This window comes from Equus asinus, chromosome 22, assembly GCF_041296235.1.
Source record: "Equus asinus isolate D_3611 breed Donkey chromosome 22, EquAss-T2T_v2, whole genome shotgun sequence".
Lineage (NCBI taxonomy): Eukaryota > Metazoa > Chordata > Mammalia > Perissodactyla > Equidae > Equus > Equus asinus.
In genome coordinates, this window is record NC_091811.1 from 48,261,498 (window position 1) to 48,284,035 (window position 22,538).

The window sequence follows — 22,538 nt, forward strand, 5'->3', positions numbered from 1 at the left end:
ACGTGGCACTGCTCATCAGGCCATGCTGAGGTGGTGTCCCACATGGCACAACTAGAAGGACCCACAACTGAAAATACACAACTATATACCGGGGGGCTTTGGGGAGAAAAGGGAAAAATAAAATCTTAAAAAAAAAAAAGTTTAATATTAATAAGAAAGTAAGGATTTAAGAGCCTCAATCCCATCTTATATCAGAAAATATTATCAGTGTAATCTAGAATTTTCAGCCATAATTTACTCTTGAAAAGGTGATAAAGGAAAGCAATATTGTAATTTCTTATTTAACAAAAAAGCAATATCTTTGCCAAAAGTAAAAGAAATCACAGAATTGTTTCATATTCTTTGTGTAGTTTTACTTTTCTGATCACCCACTGCTGGAGTTGTGTCTTTTTTGTTTTGATTAAAAAAAAAACTGATAGAAAAAATTAGCTCTTCTTCAATAGAGTAGAGTGATGATATAGAATATTCCTGAAGAGTAATCATTCCAAAAAATGCAACTTTGAAACCTACTTTTACTTTTACATTTGAGTTAGGATTATGGCTAATGATCTGATAATTCACAGTAAACAACGTTTAGAAAAATTAAACTTTTACATCCTAGAAAGATATATTTTGTATTCACTTGTGAAAGACCTAATTCTTAAAACATAATTAATTTAAATGGTGTTTTGAAAAGCATGCAGTACAATACAAACAACCTACTAAAAGTTAGTTTTCTTGAAGCCAGCCTGGGTGCCTGAGTGGTTAAGTTTGCATACTCCGCTTTGGTGGCCCAGGGTTTGCAGGTTTGGATCCCAGGCACGGACCTAGCTCTCCTTGTCAAGCCAGGCTGTGACGGCATCCCACATAAAATAAAGGAAGATTGGCAATGGATGTTAGCTCAGGGCCAATCTTCCTCACAAAAAAAGAAGAGAAAGTAGTTTTCTTAAAAGAAATATACAATTTTTAATATAGAAGGAGACCTAAAAATATTAATTCCTGTGGTCAAAAAATTATGAGCCTTGGAATTTCTCATTTGGTACTTCTGTAAGTACTTTAATTCTTTTTATTTCATTGATGTATTTAGCTCTAATTCTTTTGGTTGTCATTTGTTTAGTTTTTATTGTGAAATTTTTCCAACTTACACAAAAGTAGGGCCAGTAAAGCCCCCTTGTATCCTAGCTTCAAATATTATCACTATCTTGCCTTTCTGGTTTCATCTATTCCTCACCAACATCATTTTTTTTTTCCTGGAGTACTTTAAAGCAAATCTCAAACATTATTTCATTTCACCAATAAATACTCAGTATATATTTTTCTAATAAAGTACTTTTAAATATATATAAATATATATATCCACATTACTAAATAACACCTAACAAAAATAGTAATTTCTTAATATTATCTGCCACCCAGGTCATGTTCAGTTCCCTAGCTGTCTTAAAAAAAACTTTTTTTAAGCAAGTTGTTTGAATTAGCGTGCACAGGTTTCTACACATTGCATTTGGTTACTATGTCTTTTATTCATTCTTAATTTAACAGCCCACATTAACTTCATTCATCCTTGCCACATCTCTCATTAACATTTGGGGTTAAAATATCCTATGATTCCCTGTTATTAAATTTTCTGTGTGACACCAATAAGAGTTACACAATGAAAGAAAGGTAGGATAATGATTTGTTAGCACTTATAAAAATAAGCTTAATTTGCAAATATATGACAAAAGAGTCAATAAAATACCTAATTTAAATGGTAGTAGTATAGGGAACCAGAAGGTTCATTTTGAGGGAATTTGATACCACTGACAAATTTACCGTTTAGTTAAAATTCTGGGATATTTGTAACTTGTCACTCTGCAGTATTTGTATTTAGCCGAAGCTGATCTTCTTGGTTACTCCCACTTATTAGAAGTTCCTGAAGGTTTAATGCAGTATTTTCATTTCAAGGAAACAGTTTGACTGATTTTCTTGATAGGCTGATTCTCATGTTATCTTCCTTTCCTTTCTCTCTCCTCTTTTTTTTTTTTCCTGTCTGCTTTCTCACCATCAGTTTTTATGGCTTTAATAATTTGCAGGTGAATGATTGTCAGATCCATGTTTCCAGCATTAAGTTCTCTTGATAGACATTTGTAGTTGTTGATCTGTCACTGTCCCCAAAGTGAACTTATCTTTCCTCCAGAATATGGTTTCCCTTCTGGACTTCTCTTTTAGCGTAATAATAGTGGTAGTAATTGCCATTTATTGAGCATCTAGAGCACCAGGCTCTTCATGTTTAGTTTTGCTAGTCTTTCCACCATCCCATAAGTTAGATTCCATTACTTTATATATGAAGTGACTGAGGATTAGAGAGGTTAAGTAGGTTGCCCAGGGTCACATAGCTAGGTCAAAGGCAGATTGAAAATTGAGTCCTGATGTGGTCAAGCTGGAAGATCCATTCCTTCCCATGACACCTGTGCTGCCCTAAAACGCATGTGTATATTTTTTCCACTAACAATATTGTAAAATCTTAAGGTTGGGACCCTGTTATAGAAACAGCTTCTATCACATTCCAAAAGTAGATTTTTTTTCTTAGCGATTAGAACTCAAAAAGTTCTTATGACTTCACATTTCTAAGAACTTTTTCTTTCAGCAGTTTATTCTCTTCCTTTTTTCATTTTTAAGCTATAGCTTTATATGTTTGTGTTTTGTCTGTTTTTTAAATTATTATGGCTTTTAAATCTGAAGTTTTCAGCAATTTTTAACTTAGTTTTGTGAGACTATTTCCAATATTACCTTATAAACGAACAAGTACATTTCATATTTTACCAAAGTTTAAATTTATTGCCTTTTAACGATGCTTTGAAAATGGGTGCTACCATTTCTATGAGAAATTCCATATTATTTTTCCCTTTATAGTATATTATGAATGAAGTCTGAGTTAAGCCTTCAAAGAAAATATATTGCCTCAAATTGTTTTAAGCTACATTATAATTATTTATTTACATGTTTTTCAGAGAGGAAAGGATGGGGTATAGAAGAAAAAGAACATAGCTTGTATTTAAAGGACTTACACCTGCAGTTAGAATCCTTTTACTTGTATTATCAATCAAAAGTTATAACGGAGCAACTTTAAAAACTAAAGTTGTTAGTTAAAACAGCTTACTGCAAAATAATATTTACAACATTCTACTTATATGGGTGCATCACTTTTAACGTCTGACATTTTCTTTGCTTTTCACTATAGTTTGTTTGTTTTATATTTATTTAAAATGTAAGGAAATGTTATTCAAAGAAATAATAATATGCAGTTAAATTGTCCTTGTGAAGAATATGTCTAAGTAAACCAAATGGGTGCATTTATAGTAGATTTATTTATCATTTTAATCTATAATTATGTGTTTCTACCCAATTTTATTAACATGAAAACATCTTAATTCTAAATATATATTCTATAACAATATCAATGTGATCTTGCCTCTGTGGTTTGTATGAAATAAAAGAATCTGACTTCCTAAATATTTTTGTAAAAATAGTTACCTTTTTTAAAAGAATTTTTAAAAGACAATCATTAAAACTACAATGTAAGTTTCGTATGTTAGAAGTGTGTAACTATCAATGTAATGAACCTTATAAGCCTATACTATAAAATCTGAATGGTTTTCAATGTCATCTCACAAGCTATGCCGTTGTGCTTTTTCACAGAACACTCCGATGACGCCTTCACCAGCTGTACAAGTGCAGAGCCAGCCTAACAGTTCTCAGCCTTCTCCGTTCAGTGCATCTAGTCAACATGCGGATCCAGTGAGAAAACCTGGACACAACTTCATGTGTCTGTGGCAGTCTTGTAAAAAGTAAACGGCAATTTTATTTCATATACATAAATACTCTTTGTTCTAGAATGCTTTTGTATATAAATTTCTGTTGTCTATAGTTCCATGAAAATTTTCTTTTTCTTTCTTTCTTTTTTTTTTTTAACAAGGCAGATTGGCCCTGAGGTAACATCCTTTGCCAGTATTCCTCTTTTTGCTTGAGGAAGATTGTCACTGAGCTAACATCTGTGCCAGTCTTCCTCTATCTTATGTGTGATGCTGCCACAATGAGGCTTGATGAGCAGTGCTAGGTCCGTGCCTGGGATCTGAACCCGCAAACCCGGGGCCGCCGAAGCTAGCACTCCAACTTAACCACTACACCACTGGGCTGGCCCCAGAAAATTTCTTTTGAAACCACTAACTTATAGCAAAAATATTTTGTTGTGATGTTTACATAGATCCAGTGGCACCTAAGCTAAGACATTTATGTAAATGGTGGAAAGAGCTTCTTTGCCTAATGGTAGGTTATTAGATAATGTGTTTTAGTATTAGTTTTTAACAAAAGAAAATCAGCTAATAATTTGATTTTATATTTGGCTATGAAAAGAAATAGGTTTTTTAAAGTGATGGTGTTAGTAGCGACTGTAAAATTTCTATATAGTAGAAACGTAAAAGTAATAATCTGTTAGGAAGAATGACTTGTCTTAAATTTGGATTTTGGATGGACGTCCCATGAAAAGTATTTTTAAAGCCATATTATCTCTCAATTTAATAACTAAGGTGAACAATGAGTAGAACTGAACTTCTTAAATAAGGGTTTCTTAGACTTGAAGGAACACTTGAGAATAATATTGGTTAAAATAAAATCTTAGTTCCTTTAACTGTACTCAGCCAAGACCCTTTGCCTTGTCACTTTTTAGAGCTGTAGACTAAGGTACTTGTCTTAATAGACATAATAGCCTTCATTTTTAGATATCAAAGATTTCATTTCACTTTTCCTGATAGTGGAAATTACCACATCCTTTTAAACCTTGTTTGCTCTTCATAATTTTATGATATATTACAGACATTGTATTTTGCTGTAAACTTCATATACAGATTTGCTGAAGGATTATAGGTCTCAGTGTATAGCCTAGGGATTGTTAATAGTATGCAAAGTTTCTTTCCACAGTGTTTATCAAACTTTAAATTTCAAGCCAGTAGTGGGGCCATGAAATAATTTTGGCGGGTCTCTACCAGTGGGTTTTTGCCTGTTTTTCTTTTCTATGAAAGCATTAATAAAATAGATCAGATTCCATCATGTTAGTAAAGGTAACTATTGTTTCCAGTTATATATGTATATTATACCTGTATGTGTGTATGAAATCATAATGTAAACTCTGTTTGTCAAAAAGTTGTTTAAAAATCAGTGCTTTAGGTTGTCTCTGATTATTTCTTTGATTTATTTAATTTGACCATCTCTTTTTTTTAGTTTATAAGTTAATTTGAAATTTTCTTCACTGATGTCAATTCTATTCTTTCCCCTTTTCTGTTTTTCCATGGCAAATAGGAGCTGATGGAATAGGTAGTCAGCTAATGCTGCTTGTTGACTAAAAAGTTTGAGAATAGCTGCTTTGGATGAAGTGTTTAGAGTATTTAAAGAAGAAAAATTTGGAAGAGTTAATGGAGCCAAATGTACCGCTCGGTTTCCCATCTTGCTAGCAGGATCTGTGTTGTAAAATTTGATGATGTACCTTTTCTGAACAAGACATACTCAACAAGCCTTCTTAGAGTCATTTTTAAAGCTATTTTTAGATACTACATTGGTGATAAATTCAGTTTGATTCTGCGAATATTTATTGAGCACCCTTTAGGAGGGTGCATTTGCTCGGAGCTACAAATAGAAAGCTCACTCTCAGCCCTTAGGGAAGCAGATCAAAAAAACAACTAAATTACAGTATAAATAAGTGCTGTAAAAAGATAGTTTCATAGTATTATTTGCAGCATAGTGGACAGTTAATGTAATGCTGGGTTGGTTAGAAAAGTTTTACTGCATATATTACTTTTGGGTTGGATCTTGAAGAATGTGTAGGAATTTGTCATGCAAAAATAATTCCAGTCAGAATATCAAGTGCAGGGAGTTATAGAAGGAGTTGGTATGCCCAGGAAACTATGAGAAGCTTCCTTTCATGAAATTAAAAGTAATTTCGAGTATGCGTTTAACCTGTTTTTAGTTCTATGGTACGACCATACTTTATATGATCTTTTTGTATTTGTAATTCTTGTAATATGTAATATAGATTCTTTTCATTGAGCCACTGACTCTTACATCACCACGTATCAGTAATTGGTCTTTTAATCTGCAGGCTTGTGTATCTAAAACATGGGGACCCCACTCTTTAAAAATCTACACATTATCTACACCCTGCAGAAAAATAGCATCAATCCCTTCATTATGAGTTCTTCAAATATCCAATCAGTGTTTACATTTCTCCGCTTTTCTTTGTTTAGAGTTTGAATTGGAATTCAAGATTCAAGCATTGCCTCTGGTTGAGAAGTCTTCAAATCTCTTTTAATCTGTAGTTTACCCCTCCATCTCTCTTAATTTTTTTCCTTGCAATTTTACGTTGGTAAAAGCAGGTCATTTGTCCTGTAAAACATCACAATCTGGATTTTGCTGGTATAGTTTGGCATGTTACTCTGACCCTGTATATTCTATAAGTTGGTAGTTAGGACCAGATGTTTGATCAGATTCTGGTTTAGTTTTTACGAAGACCGTTTTAGAAATGACATTGTGTACTTCCACCAGGAGATATATAATATCTTGTTGCTTCGCTTTTTGTGATGTAAACAGCCATTGAAAATCCTTGCCTATATCCATTATTTCATTAAGAGTTGAAAATGTAAAAGTTCCCCCTTTTTATCAACTCTTTGATTTCTCTGAGGAATAGTTAGTTGCTAGAGAAAAGGCTAGATAGATTGATTATTTCTATTATTTACCACTTTTGAAAATAGTTGTTTACTAACACTCCACAAAGGTGACCATGAGGTTTGGTTTTTTGTTTGTTTGTTTTTGGTTTTAGTATGATTTTAAATGAACTTATGAATTTAAATGTGTTAGATATTTCAATGTACTGCAATTAATTTATCCTTCTTAATGTTCAAGTTATCTCATCTTTCGCCGGTAAACATGTTTAAGCTGGTTCCCAAGTCCACTGGTTGTGATCTTAACATATGTGTCTTTGGTAGTTTCCTTGCTTTCTGTTAGACAAAATGTTCCAGGCTTATCTTGTACATTTCCTGCCCCATACCAAGAAGCAACTGTTTTTCCAAGGACATCTGGTGTCTTTTGATGAGAAATGGTATTTAGTTAAGGCTCTGGGGAGTACCCATTGCTTTTATGTTGGTTATTGTTTCTAGAACTTTTCAGTGGACTAGATAAAATGATTTTTTTTTCCTTTTTTGAGGAAGATTAGCCCTGAGCTAATGTCCACTACCAATCCTCCTTTTTTTGCTGAGGAAGATTGACCCTGAGCTAACATTCGTGCCCATCTTCCTCTGCTTTATGTATGGGACACCTGCCACAGCATGGCTTGATAAGTAGTGTGTAGATCTGCGCCTGGGATCCCAACCAGCGAACCCTGGGCCGCCTAAGCAGAACACACAAACAACCACTGTGCCACCGGGCCGACCCCTAGATAAAATGATTTTTGTCTTATGTTTAGAAAGACCTTCTCAGTTCTTAGATCATGAAATACACATTTTGTTGCCTTCCACTACTTTAATATGTTAACTTTTTCATCTTACTATAATTTAGTTTCATGTATAAAATGAAGTTTATGAATCTAGCTTTTATTGTTTTCCAAATTGCTAATATGTTGGCGAGTTCATCTTTCCCTTAGGCATTTGAATTGCCACATTTAATATATACTAAATTCCTGTATACTTTTTCCATTTCTGGATTACTTGTTATCCCAATGGTCTCTGTCCTTATCATACTGTCACTTTAAATTTTAATGTTGGCTATGGTAAGTTCTTCCTCTTAATTTTTCTTTGTCAGAGTTTCTCATTATTTTTTCAAGCATTTCCCTTGTACCAGGCACTGTGCTAGGTTTTGAAATTAGAGTGATATATAAATCAGACTTGGTACCTGCACAGATATTTATTGTTTCAAATGAACTTTAGAATGTTTTTAGAGATCCCCCCAAAAAAGCTTGTTGGGATTTTCAAGTGTAATTGCTTTTAATGAATGGATATTTTTGTTTGTTTTCTAATAGTGAACATTTTTTCCAGTATTGAGTCATTCGCTCCAAGAAAAAGGTATCAGCCCATGATATTCTAGTCTTTTTTTCCCCAGGAGAACTTGAATGTTTTCTTCACATCACTCTGCAGCTTTATTAAGTTTATTCCCAGTTGTAGTTATTTTTTGTTGCTATCATAAGTGATCTTAACTTGTATTATATTTTTCAACTGGTGGTTTTTTCTATATTTATACCTCTTATTTTGTCCTCTCATCCAGTTATAATATCTAATGTTTCCAGAATTGTTATATAATAGTAGTGATAATATTCATCCTTATCTTTTTAAAAAATTAATATACTGGTTTTTAGAGCAGTTTTAGATTTATAGAAAACTGAGCAGATAGTGCAGAGTTCCCATGTATTCCCTCTTCCCTGCAGTTTGCCCTAATATTAACATCTTGTATTAGTGTGGTACATATGATTGATTATCATATTTTTACATTATTATTAACCAAAGTCCATAGTTTCCCTTAGGATTCACTCTTTCTGTTACTCACTTCTGTGGATTTTGACAATGCGTAATGTCATATATCCATCGTTACAGCATCGTACAGAATAGTTGTAGCACCCTGAAAATCCCCTTTGCTTCACCTGTTCATCTCTCCTCACACTGCCTCCCCGCCCAACCCCTGGAAAGAGCTGATTTACTATCTCTGTAGTTTTGTCTTTTCCAGAATGTCATATAGTTGGAATCATACAGTATATGGCCTTTTCAGACTGGCTTATTTCATACAACAGGATGTATTTAAAATTCCTCCATGACTTTTGTGGCTTGATAGCTCATTTCTTTTTATTGTTGCATAACATTCCATTGTATGGATGTACTAGTTTGTTTATCCATTCAACTGTTGAAGGATATTTTGGTTGCTTCTGGTTTGGGCAGTTATAAATAAAGCTGCAATAAACAGTTATCTGTAGGTTTTTGTATGGACCTAATTTTTTCAACTCATTTGGGCAAATACATAGATCATATGCTTGATCGTATGGTATGTTTAGCATTGTAAGAAATTGCCAAACTGTTTTCCAAAGAGGCTGTACCGTTTTTTATTCCCACCAGCAATGAATGAAAGTTCCTATTGCTCCATGTCCTCACCAGCATTTGATATTGTAACTTTTTTAGATTTTAGCCATTCTAATAGATGTGCATCTGTATCTCTTTTGTTTTAATTTGTATTTCCCTAATGACAAAAGGAGTTGAGCGTCTTTCTATATGCATATTTACAATCTGTATATCATCTTTGATGGGGTGTCTATTAAGATTTTACCCATTTTTTGAGTTGTTTGCTGAGTTTTTAGTAATCCATGCATATTAGATTTTGTCAGATGCTTTTTCTGCATCTACTGATATGATCGTATGATTTTTCTTCTTTAGTAAGTTGATGTGATGCATAACATTAATGAATTTTTGAATGTTGAACCAGTCTTGCATACCTGGAATAAATAAATAAATAATTTTTTTTTCAGCTTAGCTTAAGATATTTATTCAGTGCTCTCACAGTTGGCCTCAGTGGCTCAGCAAAGGGGCAGAGCAGGGTAGGGGCGTACAGTGACACAGTGCATCCTTCATTTTTCATTGATAGATAGCTCTTTTTATATATTGTTTGCTTCGATTTGCTGATATTTTTCTTGAGGATTTTTACATCTGTGCTCATGAGAGATACTTGTCTGTAGATTTTCTGTCTTTGTCTAGTTTTGGTATTGGAGTAATGCTGACCTCATAGAATGATTTGGAAGTGTTCACTCTGCTTCCGTTTTCCGAAAAAGTTAACATATTAAAGTAGTGGAAGGCAACAAAATGTGTATTTCATGATCTAAGAATTGAGAAGATCTTTCTAAACATAAGTTACCAAATCGTGGCATAGAGTTATTCATAATCTTCCTTTATTACCCTTTAAATGTCCATGGGCTCTATAGCAGTGGCCCCTCTTCATGTTTGATATTAGTAATTTGTGTCTTCTCTAATTTTTTCTTCGTTAAGGTGGCTAGAGATTTATCTATTTTGTTGCTCTTTTCAAAGAAATGGCTTTTGTTTTTATTTATTTCCTTTATTGATTCTCTGTTTTCATTTAATTGATTGCTGCTCTAATTTATTATTTCTTATCTTTTGCTTGCTCTGAGTGTTTATTGCTCTTCTTTCTCTAGTTTCCTAAGGTGGAAGCTTAGATTATTGATTTTAGATCTTCTTTTCTAATACATAAATTTTAATGCTGTAGCTTTCCCTCTACATACTGCTTTAGCTATAGCCCATGAATTTTGATAAGTTGTATTTTCATTTTCACTTAGTTCAAAATATTTTAGAAGTGTGTTGTTTAATCTCGAAATATTTTTGGATATTCCAGCTATCTTTTTGTTAGTGATTTCTAGTTTAATTCTGTTGTGCTCTGAAAGCATGCTTCATATGATTTCTATTCTTTTAAATTTGTGAAGTTGTGTTTTATGTCCCAGAATGAGGTTTATCTTGGTGAATGTTCCATATGAGCATGAAAAGAATGTTTTTTCTGCTGTTGTTAGATAAAATATTATATAAATGTCAGTTGGATCCGATTGATTCATGGTGCTATTCAGTTCAACTATATCCTTACTTATTTTCTGCCTCTTGGATCTGTCAATTACTGATAGAAATGTGCTTAAATTTCCAAGTATAATAGTGGCTTTGTCTAGCTCTCCCTGCAGTTTTTTTTTTTTTTTTTTAAAGATTGGCACCTGAACTAACAACTGTTGCCAATCTTCCTTTTTTTCCCTCGTTTTTCTCCTGAAATCCCCCCAGTACATAGTTGCATATTTTAGTTGTGGATCCTTCTAGTTGTGGCATGTGGGACACCGCTTCAGTGTGGCCTGATGAGTGGTGCCATGTCCATGCCCAGGATCTGAACCGGTGAAACCCTGGGCCACTGAAGCAGAGCCCATGAACTTAACCATTCTGCCATGGGGCCGTTCCCTCTCCTTGCAGTTCTAACAGATTTTATCTCATATTTTGATGCTGTGTGTTAGGAGTATATACCTTAAGAATTTTATGTCTTTGTGAAGACCTGACCTGCTTATCATTATGTGATGTCCCTCTTTATCCCTCGTAATATTCTTGCTCTGAAGTCATCTTTGTCTGAAATTTATATAGTTATTGCAGCTTTCTTTTGAATAGCGTTGGCATGGTGTATCTTTCTCCATCTCTTTACTTTTAATCTGTGTCTTTATATTTAAGCATGCATAGTTGGGTTTTGTTTTTTTAATCCACTCCTCTGGTGTCTTTGTCTTTTAATTAGTATATTTAGACCATTCACATTTAAAATGATTATAGATATAGTTGTATTACTATCTTTCATATTTGTATTTTCTATTCATTTCACTTGTTCTTTGCCCATGTTTTTCTGCTTTTTTTGGTTTTAATTGAATATATGATTTTATTTTCTCCTCTCTCTTAGCATATCAATTATACTTCTTTTAAAATTTTTTTATGGTCGTCCTAGAGTTTGAAATATATATTTACAGCTCATCTAAGTCCACTTTTAGACAACAGTGTACCCCTTTATGGGAAGTGCAGGTGCCTTGTAAAAGAGTGTTCTTACTTCTTTCCTAGTGTCCTTTATGCCATTGCTGTCATTCATTTCACTTATCCAAAAGCTATAATCGCCAAATACATGAAAGATAATTTTGTGGACACAAAATTCTAGGTTGGTGGATCTTTTTCTTTCAACACTTTAAATATTTCACTCTACTCTTCTTTCGTGCAAGTTTCTCAAGAATCATCCTGTGTAATCTTATCCTTGTTCTAGCAGTAAAGTGTCTTTTCCTCCAGTTTCTTTCAAGATTTCTTTTTTTAATAAATGTATCTTTTTTTTTTTTTTTTTTGAGGAAGATTAGCCCTGAGCTAACATCCACTGCCAATCCTCCTCTTTTTGCTGAGGAAGATTGGCCCTGAGCTAATATCTTCCTCTATTTTATAGGTGGGATTCCTGCCACAGCATGGCTTGGATAAGCAGTGTGTAGGTCCACACCCGGGATCTGAACCAGCGAACCTCCAGCTGCCAAAGCAGAGCATGCAAACTTAACCACTGTGCCACCAGGCTGGCCCTTCTTTCAAGATTTTTTTATCTTTGGTTTTTAGCAGTTTGAATATGATATGCCTCGGTATGTCGGTTCTCTGATGATTTTAAGAAGAGTTGTTAATCTTCAGTGTGTGCAGCTTTTTTCTTGTTCTAAGGATGGGAGTGATAACTTCTAAGCTCTTTACACTACTGAGCAGAAACTGGAAGGTCCTCATCCTTGTCTTTATTCTTATTTGTATATTGTCAGCCTGATGTTAACTGTTAGTTTATAGTTTGAAATGCATAAATAATATGTGATTATATTTTATCTTTGATTCTTTTTTTTAAGGAAGGGGACCCAAAACATTCCCTGTAATAAAAAATACCTATGAACTTACTTTTTTAATTCTACGCAATTGGAGGAAAGGACTCAATGCCTCTTGGTAGCCAAGCATTTACATTCATTGTTCAGTAGTGTGTCTTAGCCACAGTGTTCTCTGAATAAAGGGATAAAGGATAAAGGGGGAGTTTAAAAGAGTCCCTCCAACTTACCTTTACCATAGGAGCTCTACTTTTTGCTTTATGTTTGGAGATTTTCAGTCACAATTTAGTTGGAAAAGAGAGTTCTATGGCTACAAAAGACAATTTGAAAGCCACTTTTTCAGAATATATTGCTCCTCGTAGATATCTAATTAATAACTGCTACAGAAGACATGAAAATTATTTCCCTTTGGGAGAAACATAATCTGTATTTTGTTTGTATTTGCATCGTTAAGGGTCAAAGCAGGAATTTAGAGACTCTCAAATTCATTCCAGACAAACATTTCCAGTGTGGAAGCTGTTCTGTCTAGGAACCAGTGACTTTTTTTTTTTTTTTTAAGTTCATAATAGTTTACATCAATGTGAGATTTCAGTTGTACATTATTTCTTGACTGTCACCACATAAGTGTTCCCCTTCACCCTCTGTGCCCACCCCCCACCCCCCTTCCACTGGTAACCACTGAACTGTTTTCTTTGTCCAAGTACTTGTTTATATTCCACATATGAGTAAAATCATCTGGTGTTTGTCTTTCTCAGACTGGCTTATTTTGCTTAGCATAATTCCTTCTAGGTCCTTCCATGTTATTGCAAATGGGATGAATTCATCCTTTTTTTCTAGCTCAGTAGTATTCCATTGTGTATATATACCACATCTTCTTTATCCAGTCGTCAGTCGATGGGCACTTGGGTTGCTTCCATGTCTTGGCTATTGTGAATAGTGCTGCAATGCACATAGGGCTGCATGTGTTACTTTGGATTGTTGATTTCAAATTGTTTGGATAGATACCCAGTAGTGGGATAGCTGGGTCATATGGTAGTTGTATTTTTAGTCTTTTGAGGAATCTCCATGATGTTTTCCATAGTGGCTGCATCAGTTTGTATTCCCACCAGCAATGTTTGAGGGTTCCCTTCTCTTCATACCCTCTCCAACGTTTGTTATTTTTAGTCTTAGTGATTATAGCAGTTTTAATGGCATAAGGTGGTATCTTAGTGTAGTTTTGATTTGCATTTCCCTGATGACTAGTGATGTTGAACATCTTTTCATGTGTTTATTGGCCATCTGTATATCTTCTTTGGAAAAGTGTCTGTTCATCGCCTCTGCCCACTTTTTGATTGGGTTGTTGCTTTCTTATTGTTCAGTTGTGTGAGTTAGAAACCAGAGACTTTTATTTGTACTGATAAACTTGATATTCCCTGACCACCCGGGAATCTACTCAGGTGATGTTGAGGTTCAGACCATTGGGTTCCTGCTGAAGCTTATACAGTTGTAATTCCTCCTAAAGATTCTAACATAAGGTTTTATTATGCCAACTATATAAACCTGAATAGTATTTTTGTAGGAAGATGAGGTTTGAATAATGGTTGGTCTGATGGGAAATAACAGAAAACAGCAAGAACAAACCTCAACCTCGCTATATGTTACAAATGAATAAAAACTTATAGGTAGGTAGAATTTGTATTCTCAATAAATGTGCTTCTACTTCTTCCAGAAGTATCATCCAAATTTCATGGTAAATCTTTAATTTCTTCTAGTAATTGATGTTTCAGAAATCATGTAGTCAGTTTAAATAAATGAAAAAAAATTGAAATAGTTAACAAAAACTAGTAGCAGTTTTATACATTTTATTTCAGTGTAAAGAAGTACCTAAAGACTAGTTGAGTATGATATATAAAATTGACATCTTGATGATTTGAAAATATTTGATAAGTAAAGTATCCATAGTGGAAATTTATCATGCATCAATGACTGCTTAATTCGAGTTAAGTTGACAGCTTAGGTTGAAATTAATCAGTGGTTACATTGATCAGTACCTTGAATTGCATAGCAATAGGAGAATAAAATAGAAATTTGTTTTATAGCATCTTTTGTCTGAATTTTGTGATCATAACCCCAGAAGATGTCTTCAGAGGGTTGATGCTTTCCCCTCTGAAAGTTTTATCACATTAGCACAATATCTGGCACATAAAAGGCTTTTGATTAATATTTGTTGAGTGAGTTAAATGAATGAAGATTAACTAGCTTGATTCTGTAGTCAACAGTTCTTTGCTGACCTGGGTTGTTGTCATCTTGCCTTTTCTACTGTCAGAGGAACAGTTCCATCATCTTGCTGTTTTTTTGTTTTTAAAAGATTTTATGTAAAAGCTCTAGAATCACTGGGTATTTTGCTAATATTATTATACTTAAAACTTGAACTCATACGCCTTTGTAAATATGAGATTAATTTCATGTAACAATATTTTTTGGTAGCATCAGTTTGAGAAGTACATATTCCTTGGGCCTTAACTATTGATCTGCCATTAATTAAAAAAAATATATTAGGAAAAGCCCTAATTTCTTCCACAGTTGGCACAGTTGGTGGCAGACTTTTCTTTTTTTTTTACCTTACTTCATTCTTCCAAGCAGTGAATATCAAAGAATACTTAAAGATCGTATGTCTATAAAAGTGTACCTCAGTTTTTACCTGGTAATAAATTTATGCATGTTATCCAAGTAAACAATCATGCATTATAGTTTAGTAGGAAAAAATCAGGTCTTTTGTGTTAGACGTTTCTGTTTTCAAATCCCTGCTCTTGCCATGTAGTTCTGTGACTCTGGAAAGTTTACAGAAAGTTTGTTTCCTCAGCAGTAATGTGGGGATAATTTTACCATCTTCAGAGAGCCATCATAGCAATCAAATAAGATGATGTTTATCAATATGCCAGATACACAGTAAGTACTGAGCAAATAGAAGCTCGGGTAGGGGAGGTACTTTATGCTGCGTGCAGCTTTGTCAAGAACACTGTGAAGTAATATACTGCCACCTCTTTCAAGGAGTCTGGGTGAGTATCCAAAGTTTCAAATTCATTTGTGTGCTTTATTTATCTCATTAAAAACACACAAATACACACAGCACCACTCGTAGTTTTGATTTGCATTTCCCTGATAGTTAATGATATTGAACATCTTTTCATGTGCCTGTTGGCCATCCGTATGTCTTCTTTGGAGAAATCTCTGTTCGGATCTTTTGCCCGTTTTTTAATTGGGTTGTTGGTTTTCTTGCTTTTGAGACATAGGAGTTCTTTGATATTTTGGATATTAACCTCTTATCTGGTATATGGTTTGCAAATATTCTTTCCCAATTGTTAGGCTGTCTTTTCATTTTGTTGATGGTTTGCTTTGTTGTGCAGAAGTTTTTTAGTTTGATGTAGTCCCATTTGTTTATTTTTTCTTTTGTTTCCCTTGCCTGGTCAGACATGGTACTTGAAAATATGGTGCTTTAAGACCGATGCCAAAGAGCATACTGCCTGTTTTCTTCTAGAAGTTTCATGGTTTCGGGTCTTACATTCAAGTCTTTAGTCCATTTTGAGTTGATTTTTGTGCATGGTGTAAGATAATGGTCTACTCTCATTCTTTTGCATCTGCTGTCCAGTTTTCCCAGCACCATTTATTGGAGAGACTCTCCTTTCTCCATTGCATGCTGTTGGCTCCCTGGTCAAAAATTAGCTGTCCATATATGTGTGGGTTTATTTCTGGGTTCTCGATTCTGTTCCATTGATCTGTGTGTCTATTTTTGTGCCAGTACCATGCTGTTTTAGTTACTGTAGCTTTGTAGTATATTTTGAAAACAGAGTGTGATACCTCCTGCTTTGTTCTTTTTCCTCAGGATTCCTTTGGCTATTTGGTGTCCTTTGTTGTTCCATATAAATTTTAGGATTCTTTGTTCTATTTCTGTGAAAAACATTGGAATTTTGATAGGGAGTGCATTGAATCTATAGATTGCTTTAGGAAGTATGGACATTTTACCTATGTTAATTCTTCCAATCCAAGAGCAGGGAATATCTTTCCATTTCTTTGTGTCTTCTTCAATTTCTTTCAACAATGTTTTATAGTTTTCAGTGTATAGATCTTTCACTTCTTTGGTTAAGCTTATTCCTAGATATTTTATTCTTTTAGTTGCAATTGTAAATGGGATTGTATTCTTAATTTCTCTTCTACTTCGTTGTTAGTGTATAGAAATGTAACTGATTTTTATATGTTGATTTTGTATCTTGCAACTTGACTGTATTCATTTATTATTTCTAAAAGTTTTTTACTGAATTATTTAGGGTTTCCTGTGTATAAAATCATGTTATCTGCAAATAGTAACAGTTTCACTTCTTCTTTTCCAATTTGGATCCCTTTTATTTCCCTGACCCCTGATTGCTCTGCCTAGGACTTCCAATACTGTGTTAAATAAGAGTGGTATCCTTGTCTGATTCCTGTTCTTAGAGGGATAGCTTTCAGTTTTTCTCCATTGAGAATGATGTTAGCTGTGGGTTTGTCATATATGGCCTTTATTATGTTGACATATTTTCCTTCTATGCCCATTTTATTCAGAGGTTTTATCATAAATGGATGCTGTATTTTGTCAAATGATGTCTCTGCATCTATTGAGATGATCATGGGATTTTTATTCTTTATTTTGTTAATGTGGTGTACCATGTTGAATGATTTGTGGATGTTTGAACCATCCCTGCATCCCTGGAATAAATCCCAGTTGATCATGGTGTATGACCTTTTTAATATATTGTTGTATTCGATTTGCTAGTATTTTGTTGAGGATTTTTGCATCGATGTTCATCAGTGATATTGGTCTGCAATTTTCTTTTTTTGTGTTGCCCTTGTCTGGTTTTGGTATCAAGATTATGTTGGCTTCGTAGAATGAGTTAGGAAGCTTCACTTCCTCTTCAGTTTTTTGGAAGAGTTTGAGAAGGATAGGTATTAAGTCTTCTTTGAATGTTTGGTAGAATTCACCAGGGAAGCCATCTGGTCCTGGACTTTTATTTTTTGGGAGGTTTTTGATTACTGTTTCATTCTCCTTACTGGTGATTGGTCTATTCAAATTCTCTACTTCTTCTGGATTCAGTTTTGGAAAGTTGTATGATTCTAAGAATTTATCCATTTCTTCTAGATTATCCAATTTGTTGGTATATAGCTTTTCATAGTATTCTCTTATAATCTTGTATTTCTGGGGTGTCCATTGTTATTTCTCCTCTTTCATTTCTGATTTTATTTATTTGAGCCTTCTCTCTTTTTTTCTTGGTGAGTCTAGCTACAGGTTTGTCAATTTTATTTGTCTTTTCAAAGAACCAGCTCTGGTTTCATTGATTTTTTGTATTTTTTTTTTAGTCTCTATTTAATTTATTTCTGCTCTGATTTTTATTATTTCCTTCCTACTGCTGATGTGGGACTCTGTTCTTTTTCCAGTTCCTATAGGTGCACTGTCAGATTGTTTATTTTGGATTTTTCTTGTTTGTTGAGGTAGGCCTGAATTGCTATAAACTTCCCTCTTAGAACCGCTTTTGCTGTATCCTGTAGATTTTGGCATGTTGTATTTTCATTTGCATTTGTCTCCACGTATTTTTTGATTTCTCCTTAGATTTCTTCATTGACCCACTCATTGTTCAGTAGCATTTTGTTTAATCTCCACATATTTGTGGCTTTTCTGATTTTCTTCCTGTAGTTGATTTCTAATTTCATACCTTTGTGGTCAGAAAATGTGCTTGGTATTATTTCAATCTTCCTAAATTTGTTGAGACTTCTTTTGTATCCTAACATGTGATCAAGCCAGGAGAATGTTCCATGTCTATTTGAAAAGAATGTGTATTCTGTGGGTTTTGGATGAAATGTTCTATATATATATGTATATCTATTAAGTCCGTCAGGTCTAATGTGTGGTTTAAGGCCAGTGTTTTCCTTATTGATCTTCTGTTTCGATGGTCTATCCATTGGTGTAACTGGAGAGTTAAAGTCCCCTACTATTATTGTGTTACTGTCTATTTCTCCTCTTATGTCTGTTAATAATTGCTTTGTATATTTAGTTGTTCCTCTGTTGGGTGCATAGATATTTACAAGCGTTCTATCCCCTTCTTGGATTGTTCCCTTTATCACTGTGTAGTGCCCTTCTTTATCTCTTGTTACAGTTTTTATTTTAAAGTCTATTTTGTCTGATATAAGTATTGCTACCCTAACTTTCTTTTCTTTGCCATTTGCATGGAGTGTCTTTTTCCAGCCTTTCACTTTCAGTTTGTGAGTGTTTTTAGGTCTAAAGTGTGTCTCTTGTATGCAGCATATATATATGGGTCTTGTTTTTTTAATCCAATCGGCCACCCTATGTCTTTTGATTGGAGCATTTAGTTCATTGATATTTAAAGTAGCTGTTGATAAATATGTATTTATTGCCATTTTGTTACCCTTTTTCCTGGGTATTTTAGTAGTTCTTCTCTGTTCCTTTCTTCTTCTCTTACTCTCTTCCCTTGTGGTTTGATGGTTTTCTTTAGTAATATATTTGATTTCTTTCCTCTTATTTATTTATTATAGGTTTCTGGATTGTGATTACCATGAGGTTCATATGTAATATTCTACATCTATAGCAGTCTATATTGAGTTGATAGTTTCCCTAGTTAGGCCTCTTTCTAAAAACTCTACTCTTTTACTCCCATCCTCCCACATTTTATGTGTTTGAAATCATATCTAATTTCTTATTTTGTATGTGTCTATCCATTACCCTTTTATCATTGAAATAGATAATTTCAGTACTTTTTTATTTTAACCTTCATAATATCTTCATAGGTGGTTGATCTGCTGCATTTACTGTAGTTTTGCCTTAATCAGTGGTTTTATTGCCTGAGTTTTTGGGGAGTTTTTTTTGATAATTTTCTTATCCCTATATGTGGTCTTCTCTTTCTCACTTAAATAAGTCCTTTCAGCATTTCTTGTAGAACTGGTTTCTTGGTGATAAACTCCTTTAATTTTTGCTTGTCTGGGAAACTCTCTCTCCTTCAATTCTGAATGATAACCTTACTGGATAGAGTATTCTTGGTTGTAGGTTTTTTTCCTTTCAGCACTTTAAATAAGTCATGCTAATCGCTTGTAGCCTGTAGGGTTTTGGCTGAGAAGTCCCCTGATAGTCTTATGGGCTTTCCTTTATATGTCACTTGTTGGCTTTATCTTGCAGCTTTTAGGATTCTCTCTTTATCTTTAATTTTGGACATGTTAATTATAATGTGTCTTGGTTTGGGCCTCTTTGGGTTTATCTTTTTGGTGCTCTCTGTGCCTCCTGTATTTGGACGTCTGTTTCCTTCCTTAAGTTAGGAAAGTTTTCAGCTATTATTTCTTCAAATAGATTCTCTGCCCCTTTGTCTCTCTCTCGTCCTTCTGGGACACCTATAATATGAATGTTAGCATGCTTGATGTTGTCCCAGAGTTCCCTTAGACTGTTCTCATTCTTTTTAATTCTTTTTTATCTGTTCAGATTGGGTGATTTCCTCTAGTCTTTCATCTACTTGCTGATCTGTTATTCTGTATCATCTACTCTACTATTGAGTCTCTCTAGTGAATTTTTAATTTCTGATTGGTTCTTTTTTATATTTTCCTATTCTTTGTTGACGTTCTCACTGTGTTCATCCAGTCTTCTTCCAATATCAATGAGCATCCTTATGAGTTTTTGTTTGAACTCTTTATCAGGTAGCTTGCTTACTTCTGTTTCATTTAGTTCTTTTTATGGGATTTTGTCCTGTTCCCTTGCTTGGAACCTATTCCTTTGCCTCCTCATTATGCCTCTTTCTCTGTGCTTATATCTGTGTATTAGGTGAGTCAGCTATGTCTCCTGTTCTTGGAGAAGTGGCCTTATGTAAGAGATGCTTTTTGAGGCCCAGCAGTGTGCTTCCCTCTCATCACCAGTCCAAATGTCCCAGGAGTGACCCCTGTGTCAGCTACTTGTGTCCTTCTGCAGCAGAGTTGCTCTTATTGCAGGTCCCCCTGGAGTCTAGGCTTTCCCTCTCTGGCCAGCTGTTTGTAAATCGGGTTTGGGGAGCCCCAGCACCGTTGGCTACAATGACTAATAGCACACTCCTGTTGCAGTTTTCCTGTTAAATGAGTAAGCACCCAGTATGGCTGCTTGCTAAGCTCAGGGGCTTACAGTTTTGTAGGCCTCAGGCCTGCATGTTGTCAGCTCTCTTAGAATTGCAGCTGAGTGGAGCTGGCCCAAGGCATGAGAACACCCAGTTGTTTCAGGCTTTGGAAGGTGGGGCCGATCCCCTTTATGGCTGTTTGTGAAGCACAGCTCTTCTGCCACTGATAAGCCCCACCCACTACAGGTCCCCACATACCATCGACACAGTCCTGGCCTGTGCACACTTCCTGACCCCCTCAAGCATACCCAGTTGCCCCACTGCTGAGGCCCCCACTTCTCCTCCAATGCCCCCTACAGTTCACCTGGTCTTCACACAGGCCCTGCCCTACAGAGGCAGACACACTCACCTGCCTGTAGAGGATCCCAGCACCCAGTCTATGCAGGCTGAAAAGTTTCCTGAGGCTTTGCTGTTGGGTGGGGCCAGTCCCTACGATGGGTCTGCCTTGACTGAACTGGGCTAAATCTGCACTCTAGTGGATGTGGCAGAACCCTGGGCTAACAGGCCAGGGGAAGAACTCCAGTGGTGTCTACCAGTATCTGTGTTAGCACGCCTATACTAGATCACAATGGCCACCACCAATATCTCAGTCTCCAGAGAGGTCTCACCTCTTACCGAGATGCACCTAGAGCCTACCAGGCGAGTCTCCAAAGGACTGTGTACTTTTCTTTCTGGTGATTTTAGGTTGCTCTCTGAGATGGGTTAATTTGTGCCTGGGTCCTTTAAGAGCTGGCCTTATTCTGCTTATGTCAATAGCTTTTCTGGGGGTATTCCCTGTTATAGTTAGTAACCAGCAAAGCCAGATAGTATGACGCTCGTCTCAGTTGTTCTGAGTCTGAAGGATGCTTATAGTGGTAACATGCCCCCACTCAGGTCCCCACTTCTCCAGGGAAGGCTGCACACCTTAGGGTGGCTCCTGCCTGGCTTTCTGTGAAGCTCCACTGCTTGCAAAGGGGGCTTTGTTCTCTCCAGGAGTTTCTGCCTCTTCTGTGTCAGTCAGGACTGTCTCTTCTTGTGGGGGTTCTTTCATCCAGTTTTCAGTTCTCTCTGGGGTAATTTTTCCAAGAATAGTTGTAACCTGGTTTGTGGGAGGAGGTGAGTTCAGAGTCTGCCTACACTGCCATCTTGATGATATCTCTCCTCTATTAATTATAATTAATAATACTAATATTTTTGTTAATATTATAATATTATTAACTGTTAGAAAGGAGGTGGAGCCAAGATAGTTAGTTTTGGCTGTCTTCAATCAGAACCCCCTTCTTATTTTTGAGATATTTCACATAATTTGAATTTTACTTGGAGGCAGGACATCTCTCTCTTTGTAAAAGCCTAAAAAAAAAAAGAGGCCAAATACTTGCTTCCTCCCCCATTGCCCTTGGCTGCTGAGCCAGTCAATTAGTTACTCCTTCCTGTGGGTTTGAATCTGGACTAACTATGGCAAAGAAGTTGACAGTGGAGAATTTATTCCTGCAGCAACAGTAACATTTAGTTTCTAAGAACACCAGTACTGATTTTGGGCTGTCCAGTTTGCATTTGTAATTTTTAGTTCTGTATTAAGGTAATAAATTAATTTCTTTTAATAGTAAAGTTAATTGTCTTTTTTTTCATTTGGAACTTTTACAACTGGATATAATAAAATTGAGTTAGTCTCCCAGCAAGGTTGTTGGCTTGGAGTTTTCCCCTGCAGATTTTAGTAACTTGTTACTAAATCTCATTTAAATATACAGTAATGCACACCTTTGGTATTTCTTTTGCCACAGAATATTATCTGTGTAAAGCAATTAGATGTCAAGAGTTGAGGTAAAAGTTCATTGTTCTACAACTAATAATACGGCTTTTTTTTTTTAACTAAAATATGTTTGCAGTATAGTTTTTTTGATATATAGTATGATTATTTATGTGCATTTATTAACATTGAAATGCACATCTTTGGAACTAAAAGCTTCCTGCAAAAAATATATATATACCATGTGTTTTAAGTCAAATTAAATTTTCTT

General features: G+C 35.0%; 1 protein-coding gene across 1 annotated transcript in view; it reads left to right on the forward strand.

The window, feature by feature from the left end:
• The window catches only part of ARID2 (AT-rich interaction domain 2), a 160,277-nt gene that overhangs the window by 118,016 nt on the left and 19,723 nt on the right, over positions 1 to 22,538 (forward strand). Inside the window, exon 16 of the mRNA XM_044756351.2 lies at positions 3,661 to 3,809. Within this exon, the coding sequence (XP_044612286.1) occupies positions 3,661 to 3,809 (149 nt within the window). The remainder of the gene's footprint in view (positions 1 to 3,660; positions 3,810 to 22,538) is intronic.